At 43.7% G+C, this 26270-nt stretch overlaps 1 protein-coding gene and 2 pseudogenes across 3 annotated transcripts in view; 2 read left to right on the forward strand and 1 right to left on the reverse strand.

The window, feature by feature from the left end:
* LOC310795311 (uncharacterized protein) overlaps positions 1-17179 on the reverse strand; it is a gene marked incomplete at both ends in the record, with an annotated part of 25505 nt that extends 8326 nt beyond the window's left edge. The window contains 14 exons of the mRNA XM_083657362.1: positions 4302-4380; positions 5423-5492; positions 7695-7793; positions 8570-8630; positions 8735-8815; positions 8924-8992; positions 9259-9338; positions 9583-9616; positions 9789-9870; positions 10017-10088; positions 10422-10493; positions 14007-14172; positions 14814-14818; positions 15822-17179. Of these exons, the coding sequence (XP_083513488.1) occupies positions 4302-4380; positions 5423-5492; positions 7695-7793; positions 8570-8630; positions 8735-8815; positions 8924-8992; positions 9259-9338; positions 9583-9616; positions 9789-9870; positions 10017-10088; positions 10422-10493; positions 14007-14172; positions 14814-14818; positions 15822-17179 (2328 nt within the window). The remainder of the gene's footprint in view (positions 1-4301; positions 4381-5422; positions 5493-7694; positions 7794-8569; positions 8631-8734; positions 8816-8923; positions 8993-9258; positions 9339-9582; positions 9617-9788; positions 9871-10016; positions 10089-10421; positions 10494-14006; positions 14173-14813; positions 14819-15821) is intronic.
* Positions 17180-17336: 157 nt separating this feature from the next.
* LOC310795474 (ruvB-like 1 pseudogene) lies at positions 17337-18707 on the forward strand (annotated as a pseudogene). The gene has a single exon. The product of its transcript is annotated as a ruvB-like 1 pseudogene (transcript).
* Positions 18708-20574: 1867 nt separating this feature from the next.
* LOC310795312 (polyadenylate-binding protein 1 pseudogene) lies at positions 20575-21831 on the forward strand (annotated as a pseudogene). Its single transcript has one exon. The product of its transcript is annotated as a polyadenylate-binding protein 1 pseudogene (transcript).
* The last annotated feature ends 4439 nt before the right edge of the window (positions 21832-26270 follow it).

Below are 26270 nucleotides of genomic sequence, written 5' to 3' on the forward strand. Positions count from 1 at the left end.
TGAACTCACTCATTCCGCTCTCCTCTTTCAAAAAACTCACTACAATCAATAGTACAAGATCATTGCACTTGCTTTTAGCCATCTGCTTCTTCATGTATGTCCTTATTGTTTTTACTTTTTAATATGTCACCGTAAATATTTTAAATATTACTCTTTTAGGATTGGTATGACGTGTATAATTGCATTATTTGTTTCTATGTTTTTCTTTATGTCCAATAGTTTTCTATTTGCCCTTTATGCTGCCTCTTGGCCAGGTCGTCATTGTAAATGAGAACTGGGTTCTCAATTGACCTACCTGGTTAAATAAAGGTTAAATAAAAAAAAACTAAATCACAATCACAAAGGGCAGATAGTAAAGTCATATTATGCCACTTATTAGTAGCATTTTTCTTTTTCTTTTTTACTTCTCAGTCTGAGTTCCAAAGAGGCTACATGCTTGCTGCCTGAATGCAGATACACTGTCACAATAAGTGGAACCTTATTTGATCTTATTTGATCCTTCAAATCACACAAAACACATTGTCAGGATTATTGCTAAACATGACTGTCAAACTGCAGCCTTAAAATGACCACATAATTGAATCAAAAACTGACACATTGAGGCCATTTACACCTGGCGTTAACATGTGGTTTCTGCCATCAGATTGCAATCTGATTGTATTTTATCACTTCAGCCTGATTCCATTTACACCTGGCGTTAACATGCATTTTCTGCAATCTGATTGAAATCAGATTGCAGAAATGGTCATCCTCTCAATCCACATAAAGTTGGTGTATCCAGATTGAGAGGACACATTGCATTTACACTTGTGTTTAATGTGTACACAATGCATCCCTGACTACCTCCGGAGATGGTTTGGCCGATCAGATTGCAATCCTTCTTCAATGCGTTTTGGGGGTGTTTACACCTGCCATTTCAAGTGATAAAACACAATCTGATTGCAATCTGATCACAGAAAACACATGTTCTTCACTGAACTGAAATCGAACATACTGGAGACTCAGTGTTCTTCCCTTCCCCTCTCTTCCCTTTTCCTCTCTCCCCCTCCCCTTTTCTTTTTTCTTTTTGTTTGATTGATTTATTGTGTTTGGATTTATATTTTGAGATTATTGTGTCTTTTTTTTTTCCATTTTTTATTATTTTTTATTTTCTTATTTTCTTTTTGGTCTGCCATAGCTGTCATGGCGTTGTTATATGTTATATCTAAGTTGACCACACTTGTATGCACTTTGAATATATTTGTATGCACAAAATTGAAAAGTGAAAATAAAGCATAAAAAAAAAAAAAAAAAAACACATGTTAGCGCCAGGTGTAAATGGCCTCATTGTCAACAATCTGATTCTGTGCAACAAAAACTGTGCACAACTTGCATAACCTGTGTAAGGAGCACAGCACCTGGACCGCTGAGCATTGTGTTGTGGCCTGTTGACGTTATATCTCACTTTCCGCACATCCAGAGCAGTTTGCATTTGGAGAAATGCAGATCCAGAGTGGCTGTTGCCACTAAACATGGCGGTGGGTCTATAATGGTATGATCAGCTTCAGCTATCTACTGTAGCTAGATCTGACAATTGGCCTGCAGGGTTGTATAATTGTAACCCACATTGTGTAATCTTCCCCGCAGCAGTTGGGGATTGAACCGGGAACCTACGGCATGGGAGGCGGACGCTCTAGCAAGGAGGCTAAATCCCATGGGGTCTAGCACCTGTCGCTAGAGCGTGTATTGAGGCGTCGGGGGCACCAGGTTTACTTACTGCAGAGCGCTACTTCCTGCCTACCGTTCCATAAGGGCCAAGCAGTATGAGGAGGTCCATGACCAGGCACAGAACACCAGTGCAGTCAGATACTGTTCATTGTATTTATATTCCTAAATGTTAATCCTCCCTTACACACACTGAGAAACAAATTCAAGAGTGTCTTTCATGAAGACCAGAATAAAGTCAAATGCCAAGTCAGCAGATCTAAACATCTTTGTACTTTTATGGGAAATTCTGCAGCGCCGACTGTGACGTACTGTAGATTTCCGCTCCTTCACCCTTCAAAGAACTGGAGGTTTTCCTTCTTGAAGAATGGTCCAATATCCAACTGCACACAGTTCAGGACTTGTTTAACAGCATTCAAAGGATAATTTGCGTTGTTCTTCATTCTAGGACATACATGGGCAAAATACGGCCCGGCCCGCGAGCGCCACCTGTGTGGCCCGCGATGGAATTGCAAAAAAAAAAAAAAAAAAAAAAAAAAAAAATACACACACAGTGCACCTGAACGCAACATGCAAGATACCCGCTGAATAAGTGTCCAAATGTTCATGTCATATTCTGGCCAATACTCCACTTCTGTTATAGCATTTCAGTCTGGAATATGGAATATCTTTCAATAATCTTTATGACTAAAAGGCTACATTGAAGTAGAAATTTAAATAACTCAAATAACTCATTGGTTTTGGATTTATTTAGCTTCAAGACTGCATTTTTGTTCGGTTGACCCTCAACACAGGCTTTGATCATCCCGGGCCACTTACTGATACTTATGCTTAAATTAACCAACTCATATTCTGATTTATTTCAAGAAAAACATTTCAGCTAGTGGAAATTCTAATTGGCTGGTAACTTTAAAATCTAGCAGCCATATTAATTTCAAGCCCTGAGAGCAGGTGGTGACATAGGAGTGAGTGAGAAAAGAATAAAATATTGGTGGTTAAGACTGAATAATGACTTCACAACTGTTCATTTAAAATGAGTTATTCCTCTAAACCTGGCTTCAAATGCACCAAATTTTTCGCGCTGGCGCCGTTCGGCCCTCAGCAAAACCTGGTAGCGAGGACATTTTTTGTGGCCCTCTCTATCATCAAAGTTACCCATCCATGGGTTACGGCATGACAATATTTGTTCGGCCCCCGGCAACAATCTGGGTTTCTCATGTGGCCCCCCATGAAAAATAATTGCCCACCCCTGTTCTAGGAACTTCTCAGACTAGTGTGACAGTTTCCTCATCTTGGAGCAAGAAAGGTGGTGGACTTTATGCAAAAGAAACCGAGAAGATTTGTTCACATTTGTTTTGGATACAAACAATTATTTCCTTTCAACCATTTCTTTCATCCAAGCCTCTTGTCACTGTATGGGTACAGGCCCGGCTCCAGACCCAAGTTACAGAGGGGGCCTGCCACTAGCTTGGGGGGGCCAAGCTACCCAAGGGGGGTCCGGGGGGATTCTCCCCCGGAAGAAGATTTTGTACATTTTAAAGTAAAATTCGTCAACCTGGTGCATTTGAGAGCAAAATGAAGAGGCTAAATCTGTGAAGAACTACACACATCTCTAATGTGTTGTGACTTTACAAATAATTAGGCCTAAACAATTAATATTAAGTGTATTTACACATTGTGCACAAATTGCATTCATTGTGACAAATTTACAATAGTTAATATCCAGCCAGAATCATTGCAAATGGATGTTCAAAGTAACAGTTAGCAATAGCATTCAGTTAATCAATGCCTAATGACAGCCAGATTCCATGTTAAACTTTAAAACAGAAAAACGGAAAAACGTTTAGCAAAAAAAAAAAAAAAAAAAATTTTTTTTTTTTTTTGGAATGGGGGGGCCAGTTTGTTGAATGGGGGGGCCCGGCCCGGTCAGGCCCGCCCCTAGCGCCGGGCCTGTATGGGTACCATCTATTTTGCCAATGTGGACACAGGGTTTAAGTGTCTGCATATCAATGTGTTATCAACGCTCTTGGCTTCACCAGAAGGGAGGAATGATTGGTCCAGGAAAGTTCCTTAAGCTACACTTGATGTCAGTTTGTCACCTACCAGGTTCTAGCACAGTAGTGAATCGTCGGCTTCTGACCAGTCATAGATCGAATGACGCTACCGATCTGGCACCCAGTAGTAGCCAAAGCCGACCAATAATGTGCTCAGTTTGGTCAAGAGAGGTTGGTAGGAGATACAGAAGCATCAAGAGCAAAACATCTGGCTTCAGAGATAGCACCTACCTCCAAGCCATTAGACATCTGAACTTGCACTGATTCATTGATTATGTTTGACCTATAGCACTTTAAACTGTATGCACTTCTGCTGAATACGTTGCTGCTGGATACTGTTCCTGAATGTTTATCTTTTCTTGTGTTAAAAGGTTATTGTTTGTATATGGTGTGCTGCTGCTGCACTGAAGTCTGAGAATGAACCAAGACAAATTCCTATCAACTATGTTGACATGGCAATACATTTATTGAATCTTGAATCTAGAACACTTTCAGCACTAAGCTATGAGTGATGGAGTCCAGTTTGTTTCAGATCCTACTTACACAGCTGACTGCAGTGATGGTGACGGAGCTGGAGATGAAACTCAGGCCATTGTTCATGCTGACGTGCAGCGTGGCAGAGCTTTAGGGAGAACCAGAGTGTTGAGTAACACAGATAGCACTTTGGCTTTGGACACCTAGAGGCTAAACACATCAATCCGTTAAATAAATAATATATATTTACACGCACGCACACACACACACGCACGCATGCACTCTCTCTCTCTCTCTCACACACACACACACACACACACACACACACACACACACACACACGCACGCACGCACGCACGCACACACACACACGCATGCACGCACGCACTCTCTCACTCACTCACTCACGCACACACACGCACGCACGCACGCACGCACGCACTCTCTCTCTCTCTCACTCACTCACTCACTCACTCACGCACGCACGCACGCACGCACGCACACACACACACACACACACACACACACACACACACACACACACACACACACACACACACACACACACACACATTGTATTTGCTGTTTGTAATTTATGTGGAAATCCTACAAGATTAGAATGTAAAAATTGATTAGACTAATGGAATTAGTGATATTGGGAACCAGGGCCAGTGGAACACAAACAGACAGTGATGTTAGCATACCAAGAATGGCCTCAGTAGAAATGTAACATGTGTGTATGTTAACAGAAATGGCCATCCAGTAAAGCTGGCAGCTCAAGATGATCATGCCAAAAACACTGTGGATGCTGCTCAGCTGCTGCAGCATCAGAGTTTTCATGGCCGATCAAGCTCAAATCAGGCGAGGCAGAGCCAGGCGAGGCAGACCCAGGCGAGGCAGAGCCAGGCGAGGCAGACCCAGGCGAGGCAGACCCAGGCGAGGCAGAGCCAGGCGAGGCAGACCCAGGCGAGGCAGAGCCAGGCGAGGCAGAGCCAGGCGAGGCAGACCCAGGTTGTCATGTTTCTGTTGTTTGTTTTGTTTTCTATTCTGATCTTTTTACAGCTAATCCACATCTATATTGTAGATTAAAATATTGGTTTATTTAAATCTGACAATATTTGAAGCAAATTGACATTGTGACCTGAACACAAAGCCACAAACATATCAATTCAATGAGTGTCGTCACTTACGTTCCCTCTTGTTCTAAGACAGGAGCTGGGCACAGCAGGTAGGTGTCTCGCACCACCAGTGGTCTTTTCACTGTGGGATTAGAATGAAGACGAATGAAAACCATTTGCATCACGGTAAACTGTAATCATGTGACACTCAAGTGCGTAATCATGTGACACTAAAGTGCATAATCATGTGACACTGAGTGCATATTAGGGGTGTCAAAAATAATTGATTATAAGATGCATCGCGATGCGGACCTGCACGATTCTGCATCGATTCACAAATATCAAAAATCAATTATTAAAAAAAATAATAATAATAATAATTATATAATCAAATAAAATATAATGGAAGTACATGCAGTTGTTTATTTTAATTATGGATCATAATACAATGCAATTCTAAATGCACTTTTATTTTAAAAGTAGCCACACAGTGAGAAAAAAGAAAGTGAGAAAAAAAATCATGTATTCGGGAAAAAAAGTGATGCATCGATTTAAGATGCATCGAGATGCATCGATAATCGTTATCGAATCGTAGCCCTCTGAATCGTAATCGAATCGAATCGTGAGGCCAGTGAAGATTCACAGCCCTAGTGCATATCGAGTAGATTGCAAGGTAACTCAATTGCATCGTTTGTGTATTGTCTAATAGTGAAAGAGAAAGCAAAGTGATGCAATATAGGGACACTTTTGTGCAACTTTTTTTCTCTCTACCCGTCCATAAACCTTCAGAAATCTCAACCCCAAAAAATATTCTATGTTATTAGATTCCTGGACTTCCTTATCCTTATGGAAAATGCAGCAAACGAAGGGCGATTGTGGTTTATTTACGCTGGCCCGAGTTGAGTGTCTCGTGTGTGCAGAGACAGAACTTGCCGTTCTGATGAGATCCACATTCCCCCTTCAGACATCTGAGAAGGCTTAAGTGCTCTAGCAGCTGATCCAAAGCTGAAGGACGCCGGTGCTGATGGTTTTTTGGGGAGGACAGGGATTTAAATCATTGTGAGCCACAAAGAAATCCTCCCCCCCCCCCCCCCCCCCATCGCCCATTCTTGTGGCCAAAACAAACTTGGCTCGCTGATGCCCGTGGGTTACTGAGTGGAACGCTGAAAACGGGCTGCTATTCTATACTGTTCATAATGGCTGGACGGTTCTGACAAATGTGTTCGGGTGCCGACTGCAAAACTGTCGTTATCTTCTAAGTGGATGAAATATGTATGTCGTGCATGAAACTCTAATCCCCATTATTTCTCCATTTAGAGATACTTTGTTCTTCAAGAGGACATTTCACTTTCATAGTCGTGCAAAATAAAGAATTATTACAGAACCAAACAAAGAACCAGGCATCATAATAGTTTCACAGGACACAGACACGTCGACATGTTGCCACTAGAGATACGAAGAGAAAAGTGGTCTGTGATGTTCTGGAGACAGTTTGCTCAGGGAATTGATGGCAGAGGGAACAAAGCCTCTGCTGAAGCAAGCTCCTTCACAGATCCCAGGTCAGCATCCAGATGGGAGAAGGGTGAAACATGGTTTGAGGGGGTGTATCAGGAACCACGTGCTACAGCGAGTAGTTTACGAGCAACAGTGTTTTTGTTGAGGTCTGGGTTGGGAGTGGAAAGTCCAGTGATCTTACTTGGTTCTGTATGGTTTGTTGCCGGCTATGAAGGTGGTGCAGGAGCAGGTGGAGCAACAGAGGAGGTCTATGTAATGGACGTTTATTATCCAGGATGATTCTAAGATATTGGAAGTTCTTCACCATCTGAGCTGACCAGCAGCCACTGATGATGATGGTGAGGGGGTTGTGTTCACCTTACGCAGCCCCGCCCACCTGACCCATTGTATCACAACTTCCTGTTCAAAAACGCCGGCTGTTTTACCTGCTCAAACTAGTCTGACTCACCTGGTCAAACCTAGTTTGACTCACATTATGAGTCAGACTACATTTATGAGTCACAGGAAGTGTAAATACAATCGGAGATTCCGGTTGTGTTTACACTTCCTGTTAGTCTCTCGAGCCATACGGTCTCTTCTGCATAAGGTGAATAGGGGGTGCAGGGCAGGTTGGTGGAGCCAAAGAGCACTTCTTATATTTTATAAGTAAAATATATTTATATAAGTCAGTGTAAAGATGCTTAAACAAAGACACCAAACAAAATAAGATCGACATTTCTACTGTATAATTTGAGCCAATCACTGTCTGTGTGGAAAAGACCACCAGAAAAGTCATAACTTTAAATGTTGGACCAGACAGTTGGACTAAGTGTGAGGAGAGGGTACTCACTCAGAGTTACTGTGTCGTTGATACGGAAGCTGCAGAGAACCTTCTGAACGTCCCGGGCGTGAAAGAAGCCATTCCCCTTGATCACAACCTGGAAGGATTCTACAGTGTGATGAGACAAAGTCAATCAAACATGTTCTCCTTATGTAGTATGTCATTTCAAAAGAGATATAGATATAGCAAGGACTTAATGTTACTATATCACAGATTTGAAATATTGGTAACACTTTACAATAAGGGTACAATAATTAGGGGTTAGCTAATGCTTAATAATAATTAACAGTTAACTAATGTGTCTATAAATAATCATTTACTAATGGTGTTCATGTTAACTAAATATTAATTATTTAGGGTTAGTTACTAGTCAGGGTTAACTAACCCTTAATAAGCATTGACTAAGGGTTAGTTCATTCTTATTAAGCATTATTACACATTAAACCCTTATTGTAAAGTGTTACCAAGATATTCATCAATGGAATATGATTGGAACAATATTTAATATAGAGTATATTAAAACATTTAAAAAATATATATAAAAAAAGTCTGGATGTATTACAGCAGTGGTTCTCAAATGGGGGTCCGTGGCACTTTGCCAGGGGGTCCGCAAAAAGTTTTCAGGAAAATAAAAATTCAATTTTTGTTGTTGTTCCAAAAGCTTCATAGCTCAACAAAAATATGTTATGCTTTAAATCTAAAATGGAAACAATTAAGCTTAGCCCAAAATCACAAATCAGAATGAGGGGGTCCCCCCAGTATATTTTCTATCTTGTAAGGGGGTCCTTGGCTGAAAAACATTTGAGAACCTCTGTATTACAGTATCAATGTAGTATATTATGTTTTTGTGTGTTTTCCTCCTGTGGTGTGTGTGCCTCTCTTACCTCCTTCACAGATGCTAGACGGCTCCACAGCGAGGATTTCAATACACGATCTCTTCAGGATCTGAGACGGGCAATAAAAAGGCACATTAAATAAGGTGACGGGCTAACTGAGGACACACATCTGAAATAGGCCTTTTGTAACATCATCTGTAGAGGTTCACACACCGAGCCGATGACGCCTTGCAGGGCCTGAAAGCCATCGTTCACGGGGAAGACGTGGTCCTTGCTGTCGGCTATTGTCGAAAGCTGTCGAAGATGCAAACGATCGGTCGATTCATCCAATCAATTCACTTCATTTGTCTCGTTTCATTTGTTCATTCATCTCTTCATTCGTCAGTTCATTGTTTGATTTACCTGGGTTTCATTGAAGTCTTTGACTCCCACACAGTACACGGTTGCGCCCAACTGGCGAGCTCTGCCTCCCTGATTTGAAATCAGGCAAAAGACCCCCCCCCAAAAAATCAAGTTCTGCAATACTATGATATAGTAATATCAAGTGACGGGGGCAACAAAATATATAAAATGTTTTATTATGTTATGATGACGAATAGTGAAAAACACCATTATTGGCTTTTGGGAAGGAATCGGGTGTGATCAAAAATTAACTCGCTATCGATGAATGACTAAAATGTTGAACACTAAATTAATTGTATTGTAGTGCCCAATTAATAAATAGGTTCTCATCTCACCTCTCTTTCTGCCAGGTCAAACTGATTCTCCCTCAGTTCACCGTCGGTCAGGGCAATGATAACACTGGCTGTCCGGTAGCCTGACAGGAAAATGAACAGAACATAATATCAGCTGTTCAACAATGAAACTAAAGCCTTCTCTTTCAGTTAATTCTTGCTGTGATTGCATTTTTTTAAATATGAAATATGATCATTTAGAAAAAAATATGTTTTACATAAGTGTCATGTGATGCAAAGTACCACTGTGGTTTTGTTGTTTATTACTTTATATGATTCTGCTATATGTTTGAGTTGAGGTCTGGCATGATTAAAAAATCCACTCACCATCTCCAGTCCCGTAGTATATTTGTTCACTGGCCTGAGAGAGAGAGAGAGAGAGAGAGAGAGAGGGAGAGAGAGAGAGGGGGGGAGGGGGTTGGTAGGTTTTGACTTCAACAGTTATAAATTTAAATTGACTTCATTGAAGGGGTTTGGTGCCATACTGTTGGGTAAGAAGGATCGTTTTCACATCGACTTCACAGATGACTTACTTTCTGGAGGCCTTTGTCCATGAAGGTGTCTCCGCCTGGCTGCACCCTGGCCAGCTCCTCAAGGCCAGCGCGAATTTTCTCTCTGAAATACGTCGACACATTTCAGAACATTAGAAACAAAAATGGATATGATCGCAACAAAATGGCACAGCGGAAAAAAGCAGTAAATCGGTAATAAATCATCAAAGCATTTTGAATGTAACTTTCTTTATGTGACTTTCTTATTACCTGTCTTCAGTTAGTTTCATGAGAATCCTGCCTTCTGTTGAGAATACAATAAAGGACATCCGCAGCTGAGGACTAGAGAGAGGAATAGAGGACAGTGGAGATGGTTTATAAGACGTTTTATAAGATTTGAATCCAAAATCATTTTCTTTACGTTCCATTATTTGATCTATTATTACTGTATTACCTTTTTACATCGCTAGGGTATCGGTGACATCGTCAGTGATGTCATGAGATGATTTTGGTCAATAATGGCACTGATGATGTCAGACATTGTGACATCATCAGTGGGACAAAAATTTAAACAAACAGATATTGCCCACTTGAAACAGATATTGGTCACTTGCTCCCTTTTATAAAATAAGGAGGTTATGTGTGTTTAATTTGGCAGCCACTGTGCACACCTACCTGATAAACTTGTGAGCCAGGTGATCGACAAAGTAAAAGATCTCGTTCCAGTGATGTTGTACACTACCAGACCTAAGAAGAAGATTGCAGGGATGACAGTTAAGGTCAAAGGTCAACATTTCAGAGTCTTGTTCATTGTGGAAAATGTAATAAGATCGCAATGGCAAACCAATGGCCTCACTTCACATACACACTTTAATTTCATGACTCCTTTGAGAACAGTTGGACACAAACAAACAAACAAACACATGTGACTATAGAAATACTGCAAGTGTATCTATTCAACAAGATAAGATACTGTACTATTATTACAAACACTGAAGGCCTAGATCAGGCTATATGATATATGATCAAGGATTAGTTCACTGTAGCAACATCTACATAAATGTAATCCACCATAGAAGCAAACCCGCCCTAGTAAGTTGGGCGATAATTCAATATTATCGCTTATCGTCTTTCAATGGAACCATATCGTGATGATATGAAGATTCTTTTATATCATGACAGTCATTTCTGCTGTCTGAATTGATGATGACAAGCAAATCTTACCTAAAAACTTTATAAGAATATTATTTGAATATTTCTGTTTTGTTTGAAATCCCATCCAACATGACCATTTGGTTCAATGAGAGATGAACATTAATTTGATGACTTAATTGATTTTGCATAGATGAACCATATTATGATAGGTATTGATAGTGAGAAAAATCTTAATTATGATTATTGCGATATTGATTTCAACCATACCGCCCAACCCTAAGACATATGTCGTCGTTGTTGTTGTTGTTGTTTTTCTTGTGAGGAGGGTCTGGAATGATTATGCTGTTTTGTTGTTTTCACTTGTGTGTTTTGTTTCTTTTAGTCAGTTTGAAAATGTCTTCCCTGAACTTATTTAACAAATAATAATAATGTTAAGATGGAGAGCAGTAATCAAAATTAGTAGATTACATGTAGATGTGGATCTGCCACATTATTTGCTTGCATGAGCTTAAATACCTGATTTTGATTTTAACAGCCTGATTACCTGAATACCTGATTTTGCAGCAGGTGCAGAATGAACAAAAGATTGAACAAAAGAATCCACGCAAAATCTACGACTTATGTCAGCAATTAAAGAGCATTGTGAGGTAAATATGCATAACCTATACAGCCTCTCATAGTCAAGTTAAGTTATCCTTTATTTATCCCCATGGGGAAATTCATCCTCTGCATTTGACCCATCCTCTACTAGGAACCTTCCTAGAACTCGGAGCAGTGGGCAGCCACTGTGCAGCGCCCGGGGACCAATTCCAGTTATTTTGCCATTGCCTTGGTCAGGGGCACTGACAGGAGTATTAACCCTAACATACATGTCTTTGATGGTGGGAGGAACCGGAGCACCCGGAGAAAACCCACACGAACACGGGGAGAACACGCAAACTCCACACAGAAAGGACCTGGGACGGACCGGGGTTCGAACCCGGGACCTTCTTGCTGTGAGGCAACAGTACTAACCACTGAGCCACCGTGCCGCCACCGTAGTCTTCTCTGTCTGCACTGCCTCTCTTATGTTTCCATTGATGCTGCTGTGATACAGTCCCAGTGCAGAGACAGACACACTCACCATCTTTGGAACATCTGGTTCTAATGGAGAAAGGGTTCTACAAACACAAGCATACAGAGCTGAGGTCGGGACTAGATGTGGTTTGCTCCTGTCAGTGGATCACGGCTAGGATTTGACAAGAGCAAAACCCTGCAGTGCACGATATATCAAGGCACGCGAATACGTAAACACACTGCAGATTCACTTATTGTAATTGTGTAAACAACACAAATGTCTGTCAATAGTCACGGCTTTTAAAGTTATTCATACTATCTCAGTTGCAGAAAGCAGCTAGCTACCTGTTATGTTATGTTTCAACAATATATCCACAGCTCTTCAAGAGAGCTAGGGGTACGTTAGATAAACTACAATGTTTATCCTACGTCAGTAACAACCGAACATCAACACGACCCAAGTCCCAATTCCCTTACAGAAAAATGACATGAACTTCACATGTGCAAAATCACATGTGATCGCATGTGCAAAATCACATGTGATCACATGTGATTTTTCACATGTGAAATTTCACGTGATCACATGTGATGAAACCATGGGTGGAACATGTGGACTGGACACACATGTGAACCTCATGTGTTTTTTCTGTAGGGGTTATAAGAAACAACAACACACTGACACGTGGCTCATGAGAAAACAATCCAAATGGAGGAAATATATTGTCGGCACATCCTTATCTAGGTCAACTGGATTTGTGTGTTTTTTATGGAGTATATTCAAAATAAATAATAATGCCACTCTGCGTACTGCATGATGCACATGATCAAAAGCTTCAAATCAGCTTCATGACAACATGGTCTAATTCAACCCTCATGTTAGCAAAGCGTTCAATTCTCCCTGCGGTTTGACTCTACAAGCATCAATGTTTATTGAATAAAATGGCATATTATTGCCAGATTATTATTGCATTACTTTAATCCATGTTTCAAAAGAAAATTGAAACTGTCACTCATAAGATCCTCCACATGTCACCAACACAGCATTCCTGTCCATCCTGTCAGTGAGATGCGTTTGATGGGCGACTGAAAGTGTTTCTCTTCTATGAATGCTTTGTTTTTTAATCTTCCGCTTACTTTTATCATTACACTTTTAGCACATGATATCTGTCTAATGCATCACATGCTACAAGAGCTGCACAGGTTAGGGTGACCAGACGTCCCCCATTTCTGGGGACAGTACCCGTTTTTGGTGACCTGTCCCCAGCTGACAGCTGTCCCCGAAAATCGAAAATGTCCCCGATTGTCTACTCCTCGTCCACAGCCGACATTACTGTCTTCCAGAGGCTCTATAGTGGGCTAATTTTAAAAAGTATAGTGAAGAACTTATATCATATAACTAGAAGACCTACAGCCTCCATTGGTCCCAACCATGCTACAGATATTATTCATTTAGTGCAATCTCCAAATGTCAAACGTTTTTGATATGAAATCAGAGCATGAATCTTTCTATGGTGTTCCTCGAGGTCTTAATGTGCTATTTTGGAGGGACATCAGTCAGCCTGCCCCATAGTTTATTATAGTACCATCGTCAAAATACATGAAACCACAATTGTCCCCCTTTTTATTTCATAGATAATAACATTGGATTATTTTAATGATATACTGACTGCAGAACTGAAAATGTCCCCGATTTTCATTTCAGAAATCTGGTCACCTTAGCACAGGTGACATCTTTAAACATAGAAAAATGCCCCATTAGCTGAATCTGTGACTCGACTTGAGCTTTGTTTTGGCAAAACTATATATATATCTATATATATATATATATATATATATATATATATATATATATATATATATATATATATATATATATATATATCTATATATATATATATATATATATATATATATATATATATATGCAATTAACTCTCAGTCAGATCATACTCATACTCTCAACTTGAATGATACTTGCACCTGTGTCTTCTTTTAGAAACAAACATATATGCTTCAAATGGCTGTCTGTCATAAGAGTGGAAAACTCACTTGTCCAGAACAAAGTAAAGGTCAAATCCTCCGTAGCAGGAAGAGCCTGCCTCCCTCCTGTCTTGGATCTGTCCGGCACCGCGGGCCACCAGGACCAGCACCAGCATGCCCAGCTCCACACCAAGCAGGGCCTGCCTGCACCGGCACTGGGACAACATCACCCCAACTTTTTAAGAGCGAGCCGTAACTCAAAACTGAGATCAGATAGACTTGTAGAATACTCTCCAGATAGATAGTTTCCCCCTTTCTCCTTCTCTCTCACCGCGCTTTGATGCAGCCAGCCATGCTCGCTAAAAGTCAGATCTCCATGGCATGGAATGTTGGTCCCTGCTGGATCAGCGTCCCATCTTCTCCACAGCAGCAGATGTGCTCAGAGAGGAGGAGTGAAGCTGTTGTTGGGGCTGACTGGACTGAACTGCTGCCGCTCTCTCTCCACACTGAATCTTTTTAGCATACGCTTTCAGGAGAACACAGAAACAAACAAAACATGTGCTCATTTTTTTTAATGACTTATTTCACTTATTTCTATGAATGACACTCCCGTTAACTTTGTTCTTGCTACAGAAGCTCTTGTTGATTTTTCACCTTTCTTGCAGTTTGATTCTGCTCTACACCCTATGCATCAGTGCCACTCAGTGGTAAACAAAGGTACTATGTATGTGCCTGAACAGGAAGTGGAAATTCAATACATCTTCATTTAATGTTGAGGTGTCAATCTCATATAGACCATGGCCAAAGGTCTGGACATGATACATGTCTGTTCTAAAAGTCAATATTACTGAAAGAACTGATGCAAGATCACCTTACGTTCTCTAATGTCAAACACGGACACATATGAGAAACCATCAATTGTGCACCAATGAGATATTATTAAATATACAACCCCACATATAGTGCCAAAGTCACGCCCTCTTCTGGGTTAGGCATACGAACCAAGGGATTTTCTACTATTATATATTTATACATATTATATATATATATACATACATATACATATACATATACATATCTATATCTATATATATATATATATATATATATATATATATATATATATATATATATATATATATATATATATACATATACATATATATATATACATATAATGTATATATATACACATAAAGGTGGCTGGCTCCCGAAGCAACGAGCAGTAACGTTAAGGTTTGTAGAGTTTACAGTCGTAAGCGTAAGTTATTACAGAAATAGACCAAATAACAATTAAACAAGAACATTAACGTAACAGTAACGTTATTTCCTTTGCTATTTGAAACTGCATTTCGGAGGTTGACTCACATCACTTTGGAAATGGCAAAACGGCATTTTATGACTACAATATAGGCTACTGCCATCCAAACTCAAAGCTGAACAAAGAATGCCAGCATTTATGAAGTGTACTCTGAGTGTTTAAAAGGCTTCGCATCAACACCAGGCCGGCCGGCCTCCGGAGCAGATTCTGGGCTTCTGGGTCCGGCTAGGTCCCTGGGCTCTTCTGGTTCGGATAAAACTGAAAAGTCCTAAAGTCCAGACCAAACGAGGTTGTAGTACAACAAGTACAGTAATGAAGTATTTCTACTTAGTTACTTCCCATCTCTGCCAATGCCCCAGCACTGTCCGCTCTAGCTCTCTCCCCACGCGTAATAATGAAAAGCACAACCAGAGTGGAGACAGTATCAAAATAAAGGTAGCCTACCTTAGAAAGGATGAAAGCTGAAAATGCCAACCATCTTCTAATCGAGTCAAACCAGTGACAACCTAAAAAAACATGACAGGAAAAAAAATCATTTGGAGGTGTCCATCTGAGATGCTTGCCTTTCGTTAAAGAGGAAGGAATCCTGATACTCCTTCATGTACTGAGAGGATCTGGCTTGGTCCAGGAACAGAGAGTAAACCCTTTTAATGTCCTCCACCTGCACCTCTGTCCCCCTGCGTTTGCGACACACCAAGCCGGCGGTGCTGATCAGCTGGATGGCGTAGCGCAGCGAGGTCTCCAGGCCGATGCGGGTCAGGACCACGTGAGCCTCCTCGCTGAGCTCCACGTCCTCCTCCTCACAGCGGATCTTGAGGATCTGCCTGGTCTCTCTCTCGGTGTAGGGCGAGGTGGCGACGATGAGCAGGCGGTCCAGCAGGTCGATGGGGATGCCGTGGGGACTCTGGTAGTTTGTGCCGCGGATACGCGTGATGCCTCTGTTGGTGGCCATGATGAGAACCGGGGATAAGTCGCTCTCCAAGGCGCGGTTCAGGAAGGAGAAGCACTCCATGTCCAGCATATGGACCTCGTCAATAAATAACACCCCGGGAATGATGTCCGCCTTGCCCTCCTCCCTCCACTCGGACACTTTAGCGTTGATCTGCTCGCGGACTTCAGACTTGATCTCTCCGGTGTCGCCGGAGAAGAGGGCCAGGAAGCCCTGCGTGCGGCTGTTGATGACATCGATCTCATGGAGGGACACCGTGTGCACCACCTCTTTCCTCTTTTGCAGCTCCCCCTCTGGACACTGCACAAACTGCGTCTGAGCTCCCATGGCATCGTAGTCTCTGGCTCTGGCGAAGGCACGGCCCAGCTTGCTGATCTTCCCGGTGGCTTTGTCGATGGTGATGACATCCCCTGCTTGAACCTTCTCTTTACCGAGACTCTCGATCATCTTGTTGCCCAAGTCGTAGACCGTTTCCATCTCGGTGGTCTTTAGAGTCAGCTTGCCCACCACCTTGGCACCCGTCCCAGAGGCTGCTGGCCTATCAATCTGGATCTCCACCACCTCGCCTTCAATCATCTCCGTCTCCTCTTTGATTCTCACTCCGATGGCTTTTCTGAAAGCTTGGCTGAGTGCCTCGGTCTTGCTCATCTCCAGGGAGAAGATCTCACTCCCAGACATCGCTGTGAAGGGCGTATCGAGGCCAAGAGACTGGGCAATACCCATAGCGATGGCGGTCTTTCCTGTGCCCGGTTGGCCAGCTATCAACACAGCCCTGCCGGCGATGTGGCCATCTTTGATCATCTCCAGGATGATGCCCGCTGCACGACGGGAGGCCAGCTGGCCGACCATCCCTTCGGACACCTGTCTTGGCTCCAAAGCGTCATCCAAGCCAAGGCCACGAATGTGAGAATGCGCACCGATCCTCTCGATCCGCGTGGTGTCTCGAACCTCCGGAACCTTTGTCGTCGCCATACTAGTGAAAATGCGACGGTCCTCATCGGATCATCATCAGTAATGTCAAGTCGAGCAGTTGTGATGTCATCGGTGATGTCATCAGTGTGGTCATCGGTACGTCATGTGGCAGTGAGAATAAGTAGTATTATACTTAGAAAACACAGCACGACCATCCATGAAGATCGAGGAGGTGAAAAGCACCACCAAAACTCAGCGGATCGCATCTCATAGTCATGTGAGAGGACTCGGGCTTGACGAGGCCGGGAATGCTAAGCAGACAGCATCTGGTCTCGTCGGACAGGAGGCCGCTAGAGAGGCGTGCGGCATCATCGTTGAGTTGATCCGCTCAAAGAAGATGGCAGGGAGGGCGGTTCTACTGGCTGGGCCCCCCGGCACAGGAAAGACGGCCCTAGCCTTGGCGATGGCACAGGAGTTGGGCAACAAAGTACCGTTCTGCCCCATGGTAGGCAGTGAAGTCTACTCGTCTGAGATTAAGAAAACAGAAGTACTGATGGAGAATTTCAGGAGGGCCATCGGATTGCGTATCAAGGAGACAAAGGAGGTGTTTGAAGGAGAGGTGACAGAGCTGACCCCCTGCGAGACGGACAATCCCGTGGGCGGCTGTGGAAAAACCATCAGGCACCTTATCATCGGCCTGAAGACTGTCAAAGGCACCAAGCAGCTCAAGTTGGATCCCAGTATTTACGAGAGCTTTCAGAAGGAGCGTGTGGCAGTGGGAGACGTCATCTACATTGAAGCCAACAGTGGAGCTGTCAAAAGACAAGGTCGCTGTGACACGTTTGCCACAGAGTTTGACCTGGAGGCAGAGGAGTACGTGCCGCTGCCCAAAGGTGACGTCCATAAGAAGAAAGAGATGGTCCAAGATGTCACACTGCACGATCTAGATGTTGCAAACACCAGACCGCAGGGAGGCCAGGACCTCCACTCCATAATGGGACAGCTGATGAAGCCCAAGAAGACGGAGATCACAGACAAGCTGCGTGCCGAGATCAACAAGGTGGTGAACCGCTACATCGACATGGGCGCCGCCGAGCTCGTTCCCGGCGTGCTGTTAGTGGACGAGGTGCACATGCTGGACATCGAGTGCTTCACCTACCTCCACCGAGCCCTGGAGAGCACCATCGCCCCCATCGTGGTGTTTGCCTCCAACAGGGGAAACTGCCTCATCAGGGGAACAGAGGACATCAGCTCTCCCCACGGGATTCCTTTGGACCTGCTGGACAGAGTCATGATCATCCGCACCATGCTGTACACACCACAGGAGATGAGGCAGATCATCAAGATCCGCGCTCAGACTGAGGGGATCAGTGTCAGCGAGGAGGCTCTTTCTCACCTGGGAGAGATTGCCACCAAGACCACCCTCAGGTATGCCCTGCAGCTGCTGACCCCCGCCAGTCTGCTGGGGCGTGTCCAGGGAAAACAGGGTGTGGAGAGAGTGCAGGTAGAGGAGATAAATGAGCTGTTTTATGACGCCAAGTCCTCCGCCAAGATCCTCCAAGAACACCATCTCAAATTCATGAAATGAGACTCGGCGTTTCCAGGTTGTTGTTGCCCAGTTCACTTTATTTCCTCCATCCTTGTACCATGCTTCATTCCTTTGCGTTCTTCCATAAGTGGCCAGTGGCTGATGATCTCATACAGTTCTATTTCCCCACAAAAGAAAGTGGCCAGGTCGCTGATGATGTCACACCAATGATTTTTTTAAATGTAGAAGCAATGTTAATCCCCCAGTGTGTGTGTGTGGTGTGTGTGTGTGTGTGTGTGTGTGTGTGTAAAAAGCCCAGATGATAAAATAAACAGATTCCTTTCCTTTTTTAGCCTATTATTGAAAATAGGCAATATTTTTGCCAGGCAGCCAGATGATGTCATCAGTAACACATGCTGCCTGGCATATAGTGAATTCACACTCGTTGAGATACTGACATGACACTAGTGTTTCAATCTCGGTGCAAATCGGGTACCTCGAGATCTAATCAAGACTGATGACTAGGGATGCAGGGGTTAACCGGTTTGACTATTAACCGCGATTTAAAACGTCACGGTTATATAACCGCAGAGGCTCCACTACACCGAGTGTTTTGTTTCACAACAGTTCGTCAGTTTAAAACTCCCGTGAGGCGCAGACAGCGCTGGAAGGAGAAGAACCTGTCTCTCTCGCTTCGTTTCCGCACGGACTATTTAGCGGAGGCACCAAACACAGGCAGCTGCCATGTCTCCCAGTAGTAGCCAGTCTGTAGCCTAGCCATGGACGCCAGCACCAAAATAAATGTTGCAATACATGTCCCGCAAGGTTTCTGAGATTAGGGGAAAGTCTGAGCTGGTGTTACGTTAAACCAAACGTGGGGAGGAGGCAGCAGATTTGTTTAGCGTTAACATACAGTCAATGACGTTAACGTTAGCTGTTGTTTTATGTGTATTGTAATTGCCTTGAATGCCAAATAAACCAAACCAAACCAAATCCGTGAGTGATGTCATCAGTGATGATGTCACACACAGACACATACACCGCTCGAGTTGCCCGAGTGACATCACTAACTGTCGAGCAATTGCGCCGATGATGTAACAATGTGACATCACTGATGATGTCACAGGCGACTGATGTCAACTGAGCATGCTCAGCCCGATAATACACACAAGGATACACACACCGTCTGAGTTGCTCAAGTGATGTCACTCGAACAGTTATAACATAGTTTACTGAGCGCGCAAATCGTGCAGAATTTATAGTTACTGTATCATCACTGGTGATGACATCACTCACTGATGTGATCACAAATGCTTGAGTATCACTCACTGATGACATCACAATTGCTCGAGTGACATCATTGAGTGTTGTCATCACCCACTCCCACTGCTAATATCACAATTGTTTGAGTGACATCACTGATGGGGGGATCGGGTTTCACCGAATGTGGGGAAAGAGTGGATGGATGGATCCAGAAGGAGGCAGTAATGCAACATAAAGGACGCCAACTGCCATAAAACACCACAGAAGAAGACATCACTGATGACATCAATGTGCGTGTGGGTGGGATGCCATAAACAACAGCAACTCAGGCATCTCAAAAGATTGTGGGTCACGGCGAGGCAAGGCGGGTGGCGTTCCACCGTGCCTCGTTGACATTGGGACATTACTGATGTCATAAATCACTGATGATGTTGCTTAGTCACTGATGTCACAATGTTTATGTATAAGTGACATCGTCAGTGCTTTATGACAGACACTGATAATGCCATGGACATTGTGAGTGACATCATACATAGACATTGTGATATCATAAAATACTTCCCTCCTGAGGCTATAAGTAGGGCCGGTTAATTTCCCAGGAGCGAAAATGAACCCCAAGCCCCAAACCCCAAAGATTAATAATGCCAGTGCTTCCAGTTACCCTATGGCCTCACTGTACGTGGGCAATCTGCATCAAGATGTGACTGAAGCCATGCTGTACAAGAAGTTCAGACCCGCCGGAGCGATCCTCTCCACTCGGGTCTGCAGAGACCACATCACACGGAGTTCCCTCGGATACGCATTCGTCAACTTTGAACAGTCAGCCCATGCTGAGCGTGCACTGGACACCATGAACTTTGACGTGATCAAGGGGCAGGCTATGCACATCCGGTGGTACCGCGGCGTGGGCAACATCTTCATCAGGAATCTGGACAAGTCCATCGACAACAAGGCCCTATCGGACACCTTCTCCGCGTTTGGCAACATCCGCTCGTGCAAGTTGGTGTGTGACGAGAACGGCTCCAAAGGCTACGGCTATGTGCACTTTGAGACTCAGGAGGCAGCCGAACAGGCCATTGAGAAGATGAACGGCATGTTGCTCAATGAACAAAAGGTATTCGTGGGACTCTTCAAACCTCGCAAAGAACGCTACCGCGTCAACTGCTTGTACGTGAAGAATCTGCATCAAGATGTGACCGAAGCCATGCTGTACAAGAAGTTCAGACCTGCCGGAGCGATCGTCTCCACTCGGGTCTGCAGAGACCCCATCACGCGGTGTTCCCTCGGATACGCATTCGTCAACTTTGAAAAGCCAGCCGATGCCGAGCGTGCGCTGGACACCATGAACTTTGACGTGATCAAGGGGCGTCCCATGCACATCCGGTGGTACCGCGGCGTGGGAAACATCTTCATCAAGAATCTCGACAAGTCCATCAGCAACAAGGCCCTATCGGACACCTTCTCCGCGTTTGGCAACATCCGCTCGTGCAAGTTGGTCTGTGACGAGAACGGCTCTAAAGGCTACGGCTATGTGCACTTTGAGACTCAGGAGGCGGCCGAACGGGCCATCGAGAAGATGAACGGCATGTTGCTCAATGACCGAAAGGTATTCGTGGGTCGCTTCAAACCTCGCAAAGAACGCTACCAGTGTGTCAACTGCTTGTACGTGAAGAATCTGGACGATGGAATTGACGATGAACGCCTGCGACGGGAGTTCAGGCCATTCGGCACCATAACCAGTGCCGAGGTCATGATGGAGGGCGGGTGCAGCAAAGGCTTTGGTTTCGTCTGCTTCTCGTCTCCAGAGGAGGCCAACAAAGCGGTAACAGAAATGAACGGGATCATTGTAGCTAACAAGCCGTTGTACGTGGCTCTGGCCCAGCAGAAAGTCGCTTCAAAGCCACTAAGCGTCGCGAACTAGCCGATTGCACCAATCCATCAGCAAGGGTGACCGTGACAGTAGGGACATAGAACTGTATGACATCGGCGACCTAGCCACATTCTTTTGGCGCCCTGGGCACTTTCTTTCAGCGACCTGGCCACTTTCTTGAGGACTTGTGGCCACGTATGACATCGGTGACCGGATCACTCGGCCCCTAGTGGCTACGTATGACATCAAGAGAGCTGGCCACTCGGCCCCTAGTGGCCATGTATGACATCATTGGCGACCTTGCCACTTTCTTTCAGCGACATGACCACTTTCTTGCATTCTTTGGGGGAATAGACTATTAGACAGACAGACAGCCCGCTTATAGACGCCTTGGCCACTAGTGGCCATGCCATAAAGTCTGCCCATAGGGGGCGCTACAGTAATATTTTACATATATTCTACGCACACAGCCTTCACATTAAATGTCCACTTCATACACAGCCCTTCACAATACAAAGGGTCGATGCTAGAATGGATCAGGCGGAGGGACATGAGGAGTGATGATTGATTGGGTTTAGGGGTTGGGTTTAGGCATGGGGATGTGATGATTGGTTGGGGTTAGGGTCAGAGGCTGGGTTAGGTCCCCCCGGCCGATCTATTCTAGCATCAACCCTTCACAATAAACTCAAGCAATTTTTTATGTCATCAGTGCATAAGTGACATCAGTGATTTATGACCATACACTAATGATCCTTCCCTGCAGAGGCTATACAGTCGGCCTGTGTGGGAAGGCCCACAAAACGGTACTTCCGGTATCATTGTCAGTAGGACGAATGGTGGACGGTGGGGGGAAAAACCCCATATCTCAATGGGCTGACTCACCAAAGGAAGGTTCTGTGGCTCTACACTACAGGATTGAGGATTCAAGAGCAGGTACATAGATGTCTGTTCAGATGTGCGTTTACTGCGGGGGTTGAATCCCCACTCCTGTCTGCCTGGGCTGGGCTAGCAGCTAAATGCTAACTATGCTGAATGGGGCGAATGGGAGGGTTTCCCCCATGCTGACCCATTGACGAGGCCTGAATGTACAGTATGTGTATGACTGTTACTTACCGGTAGTTTGTGTAACCGCACTCAGTGATGTCATCAGTGATGTCACTCCAGCAATGGTGTGTCACCGGCACTGTCTTCAGTGATGGCACTGGAGCAATTCTGATGTCATCAGTGAGTGCTGTCATCAGTGATGTCAATCAGTCATGATGTCATCAGTGATATGTCAATTGTGAGGTGATGATCAGTGAGTGATGTCATCAGTGATGATGATAAGATGAGATCAACTATTGTCGCCGAGGGGAAATGTCTTGGGCAAAAGTACTACAAACAGCTGCAGTCACAAACAGTTCAGTACAAATCCATGCAAACAAAACAGAGTGACCAATGAGACACACATACAGAGTATTGACCAACAGACAGTATCATATTGCAGGTACAGTGGGGAATGAATGCAAACACAAGATTTAAAATGTATTAACTCCTCAAACGTTTCAGTGTGTAAATATTGAGGAAGGACGTTTAGCAAGCAGATAGAGATGAAGCTTTTCATCTGTCTTCCCTGTCAATCTCCCAAGTTGAGTTCGGCCACACTGATAATATTGCGCTAAAATCATTCTCACTGGGCCAGCAAAAAGAGGTTTCAGACTTACCCATCTAACAATCATCTACTCACCTATGGCAGTGGTTCTAACAATCATCTACTCACCTATGGCAGTGGTTCTCAACGTGAGGTCCTGCAGTCCTTGAGGGGGATCCAGGGGCTCTCGAGCAAGCTGGTGAATTGTTAAACGTATTATTTCATACATTATTTCACACAAGAAGTTAACAGACGCTGGGACCACCACACAAACTTTTTTCCCAGTCTTTCAATTTCCATTTATTACATGAGTCATAAACATCACAAGCTCTTGCACAGAGATGCAGTATATATACAGTATAGAATGAAATGAAGTAAAATAACAACTTTTGATTAGTTAACAAAGGCAAACATTAATGTCATTAGTGTGCTTTTACTTGTTTGCTTTGCAAGAAGTTATAGAAGGTGGGAAAGTAGTCATCGAATAGTATCAAGTAACTTCACATCCGTTCTCTGGGGGATGTCGAACTGCATTCTGGGAAATGTAGGAAGTAAATCAGTAGAAGTTGAGGGAAAGTGAGTACCCAAAAAGGTTACAATGTTTCATCAGAACATATCTTCTGAATACACTGATGTGATGATATGTAACAATATACAGTAAGGGTGGAGTTTGACTTTAAAGTTCATTTCAATGGGATTCCTCTCTCCGAGTCTTGGTATCACAAAATGATTCCATTTCGTCATATGTCTGAATTTGGACTATGCCAAACTTAAAGGCCTGATGCAAGACCTGTCATGCAGTCTCTCTGAATCGGACCACCATGGTGTGTAGGGTTTGGGGGTCTGGGTTATCCCTGCTTCAACCCATAGAGTGACTTTCATTTGTGCTAGATTTGACCTCATAACCTTCTGGCTGATCAATACCTGTTTGAATGGGGCCAGATTAGATCATGCCCGGGGCGGGAGGGGGGGGGGGGGGATTACCGAATGTGGTTGTGCATCACATGGGTTACAAAAAGAAAAGTGCTGTCATGGTTAGGTTAATGGAAAAAATGCAAAGTGAACTTTGCTTGATTAACGGTTAATCAATTAATGACCAATACTGCGTGGAGGGCCACATAGTATACAGTAGTATTTTGAGAGACAAGCCTCGGGCCGTTTAGAATTAGTCCGCGGGCGGCAAAAGGCCCCCGGGCCGGACTTTGGATGTGCCTGCTCTACATCATCTCTTACTGTGAAGTAGTTTGATTGACAGTGAAACAAAAGATGTATACCTGTTCAGCTGACAGTTTGGTGACCTGTACCTTCTGCCTGACGGCAACACCTCTCACACACACACACACACACACACACACACACACACACACACACACACACACACACACACACACACACACACACACACACACACACACACGCACTCACACTCACACACACACACAATATCTTACCTCAACGTACCCCTACTGTGGGTAGGCAGCAGTTTTGTTCTCACAGACACTTAGGGTTGCCAACAGTCCCGTATTAGCCGGTGTAACGTCGATTTTTGCTGCTTTGTCGAAAAATGCTACCGCCGCATAAACCGATAGGGTCTGTCTATCGATTCGCGCTACCCTATCAAAAAATGCTACTTAATGGTTTTCTACCTTTGTAGGCTATATCAAATAAAGCCGTAAAGTAAGTGTTTTCTTCTCTTTCTTGTATAATGTTCAAAAAGTGTAATGAAATTTATGTCATGGGTAGTGTATTTTGATGGATCAAATACTCAACATCCCATTTTATCAATTTTAAATCAATATTTCAGGGGTAGCATAATTTGATAGTCCAGTAACATCCTATCAAATAATGCTCCCGTCACTTAATGCATTCATGTTGACTACTAATCAACTCACTGCCACTGTAGGATGAATGTCAGCCTACTTAGACCCCTCAATTTATATGTATGTTGAGAATATCATGTTACTCACTGATAGAGAATAGAATTTCACCATTCCTCATCCGCAATATAATATACATAACAACTAATATAAACCAAATGAATGAAGCCAAGAGCCAGAAAGTTGTCTTATAAGAGTATATTTAAAGCCATAACATTCTCCTATAAACTGCATTATAGGAGAGACTGAATCTCAATGTACCATCTGATCAATGTAGTACAGAGTCCAAATATTCAGCAGCGATGTCACAGTTTGACACACGCTTTATAGGCAAGGAAGGCAGAGAGAAACAGAGAGAGAGGAGGGGAGAGGAATGTGTGAATAGTTTGGAGTGTGCGTCAGCTCAGTCCAACTGGGAGACTGTTATCAGCAAGCGTCCCCGTCTCATGGTCATTGTCATGCTGAGTTTCTGAAGGCTAGAGCAAAGGGGAGAAATCTCCTCCTTGATAAACTAGTTATGTGTCTCTGCATAGTGCAAATGCATTTGTGAGATGTCTTATGACTAATAACTCATAGCATGGATTATGTGTATGCAATTATATCTTAAAGCTCATTGATTAGGAAATGCCAATGGAACTTCAATTTTCTACAACACTCACCATTAACAACAGCGTGGACTGAAGGGTTTCAAGAAATTATGGGCGTGGCGATGAAACTTGGAAAATCGGCTTTGCGCACGCGCAGAATCACAAGTAGCAGTTCTCGACATGGTTCTCGACGGGTAGTAGAAATCGACAGAACACCGGGACGTCCCGTATTTGGGTCAAAAAAGACGTGTCCCGTACGGGACGCCACTTGTCCCGGGTTTAAGGGAAGAGGCATATATATTGTGACCTGTCTGTCTGCTTGCCTGTGTGTTTGTGTGCTGTATGAGATAACACGAAGGGCGCTAGGACCCTGGGGGTGCTGGCACACACACACAC

The sequence above is a fragment of the Poromitra crassiceps genome (genome assembly GCF_964638095.1).
Source record: "Poromitra crassiceps genome assembly, chromosome: 21".
In the NCBI taxonomy this organism is placed as follows: domain Eukaryota; kingdom Metazoa; phylum Chordata; class Actinopteri; order Beryciformes; family Melamphaidae; genus Poromitra; species Poromitra crassiceps.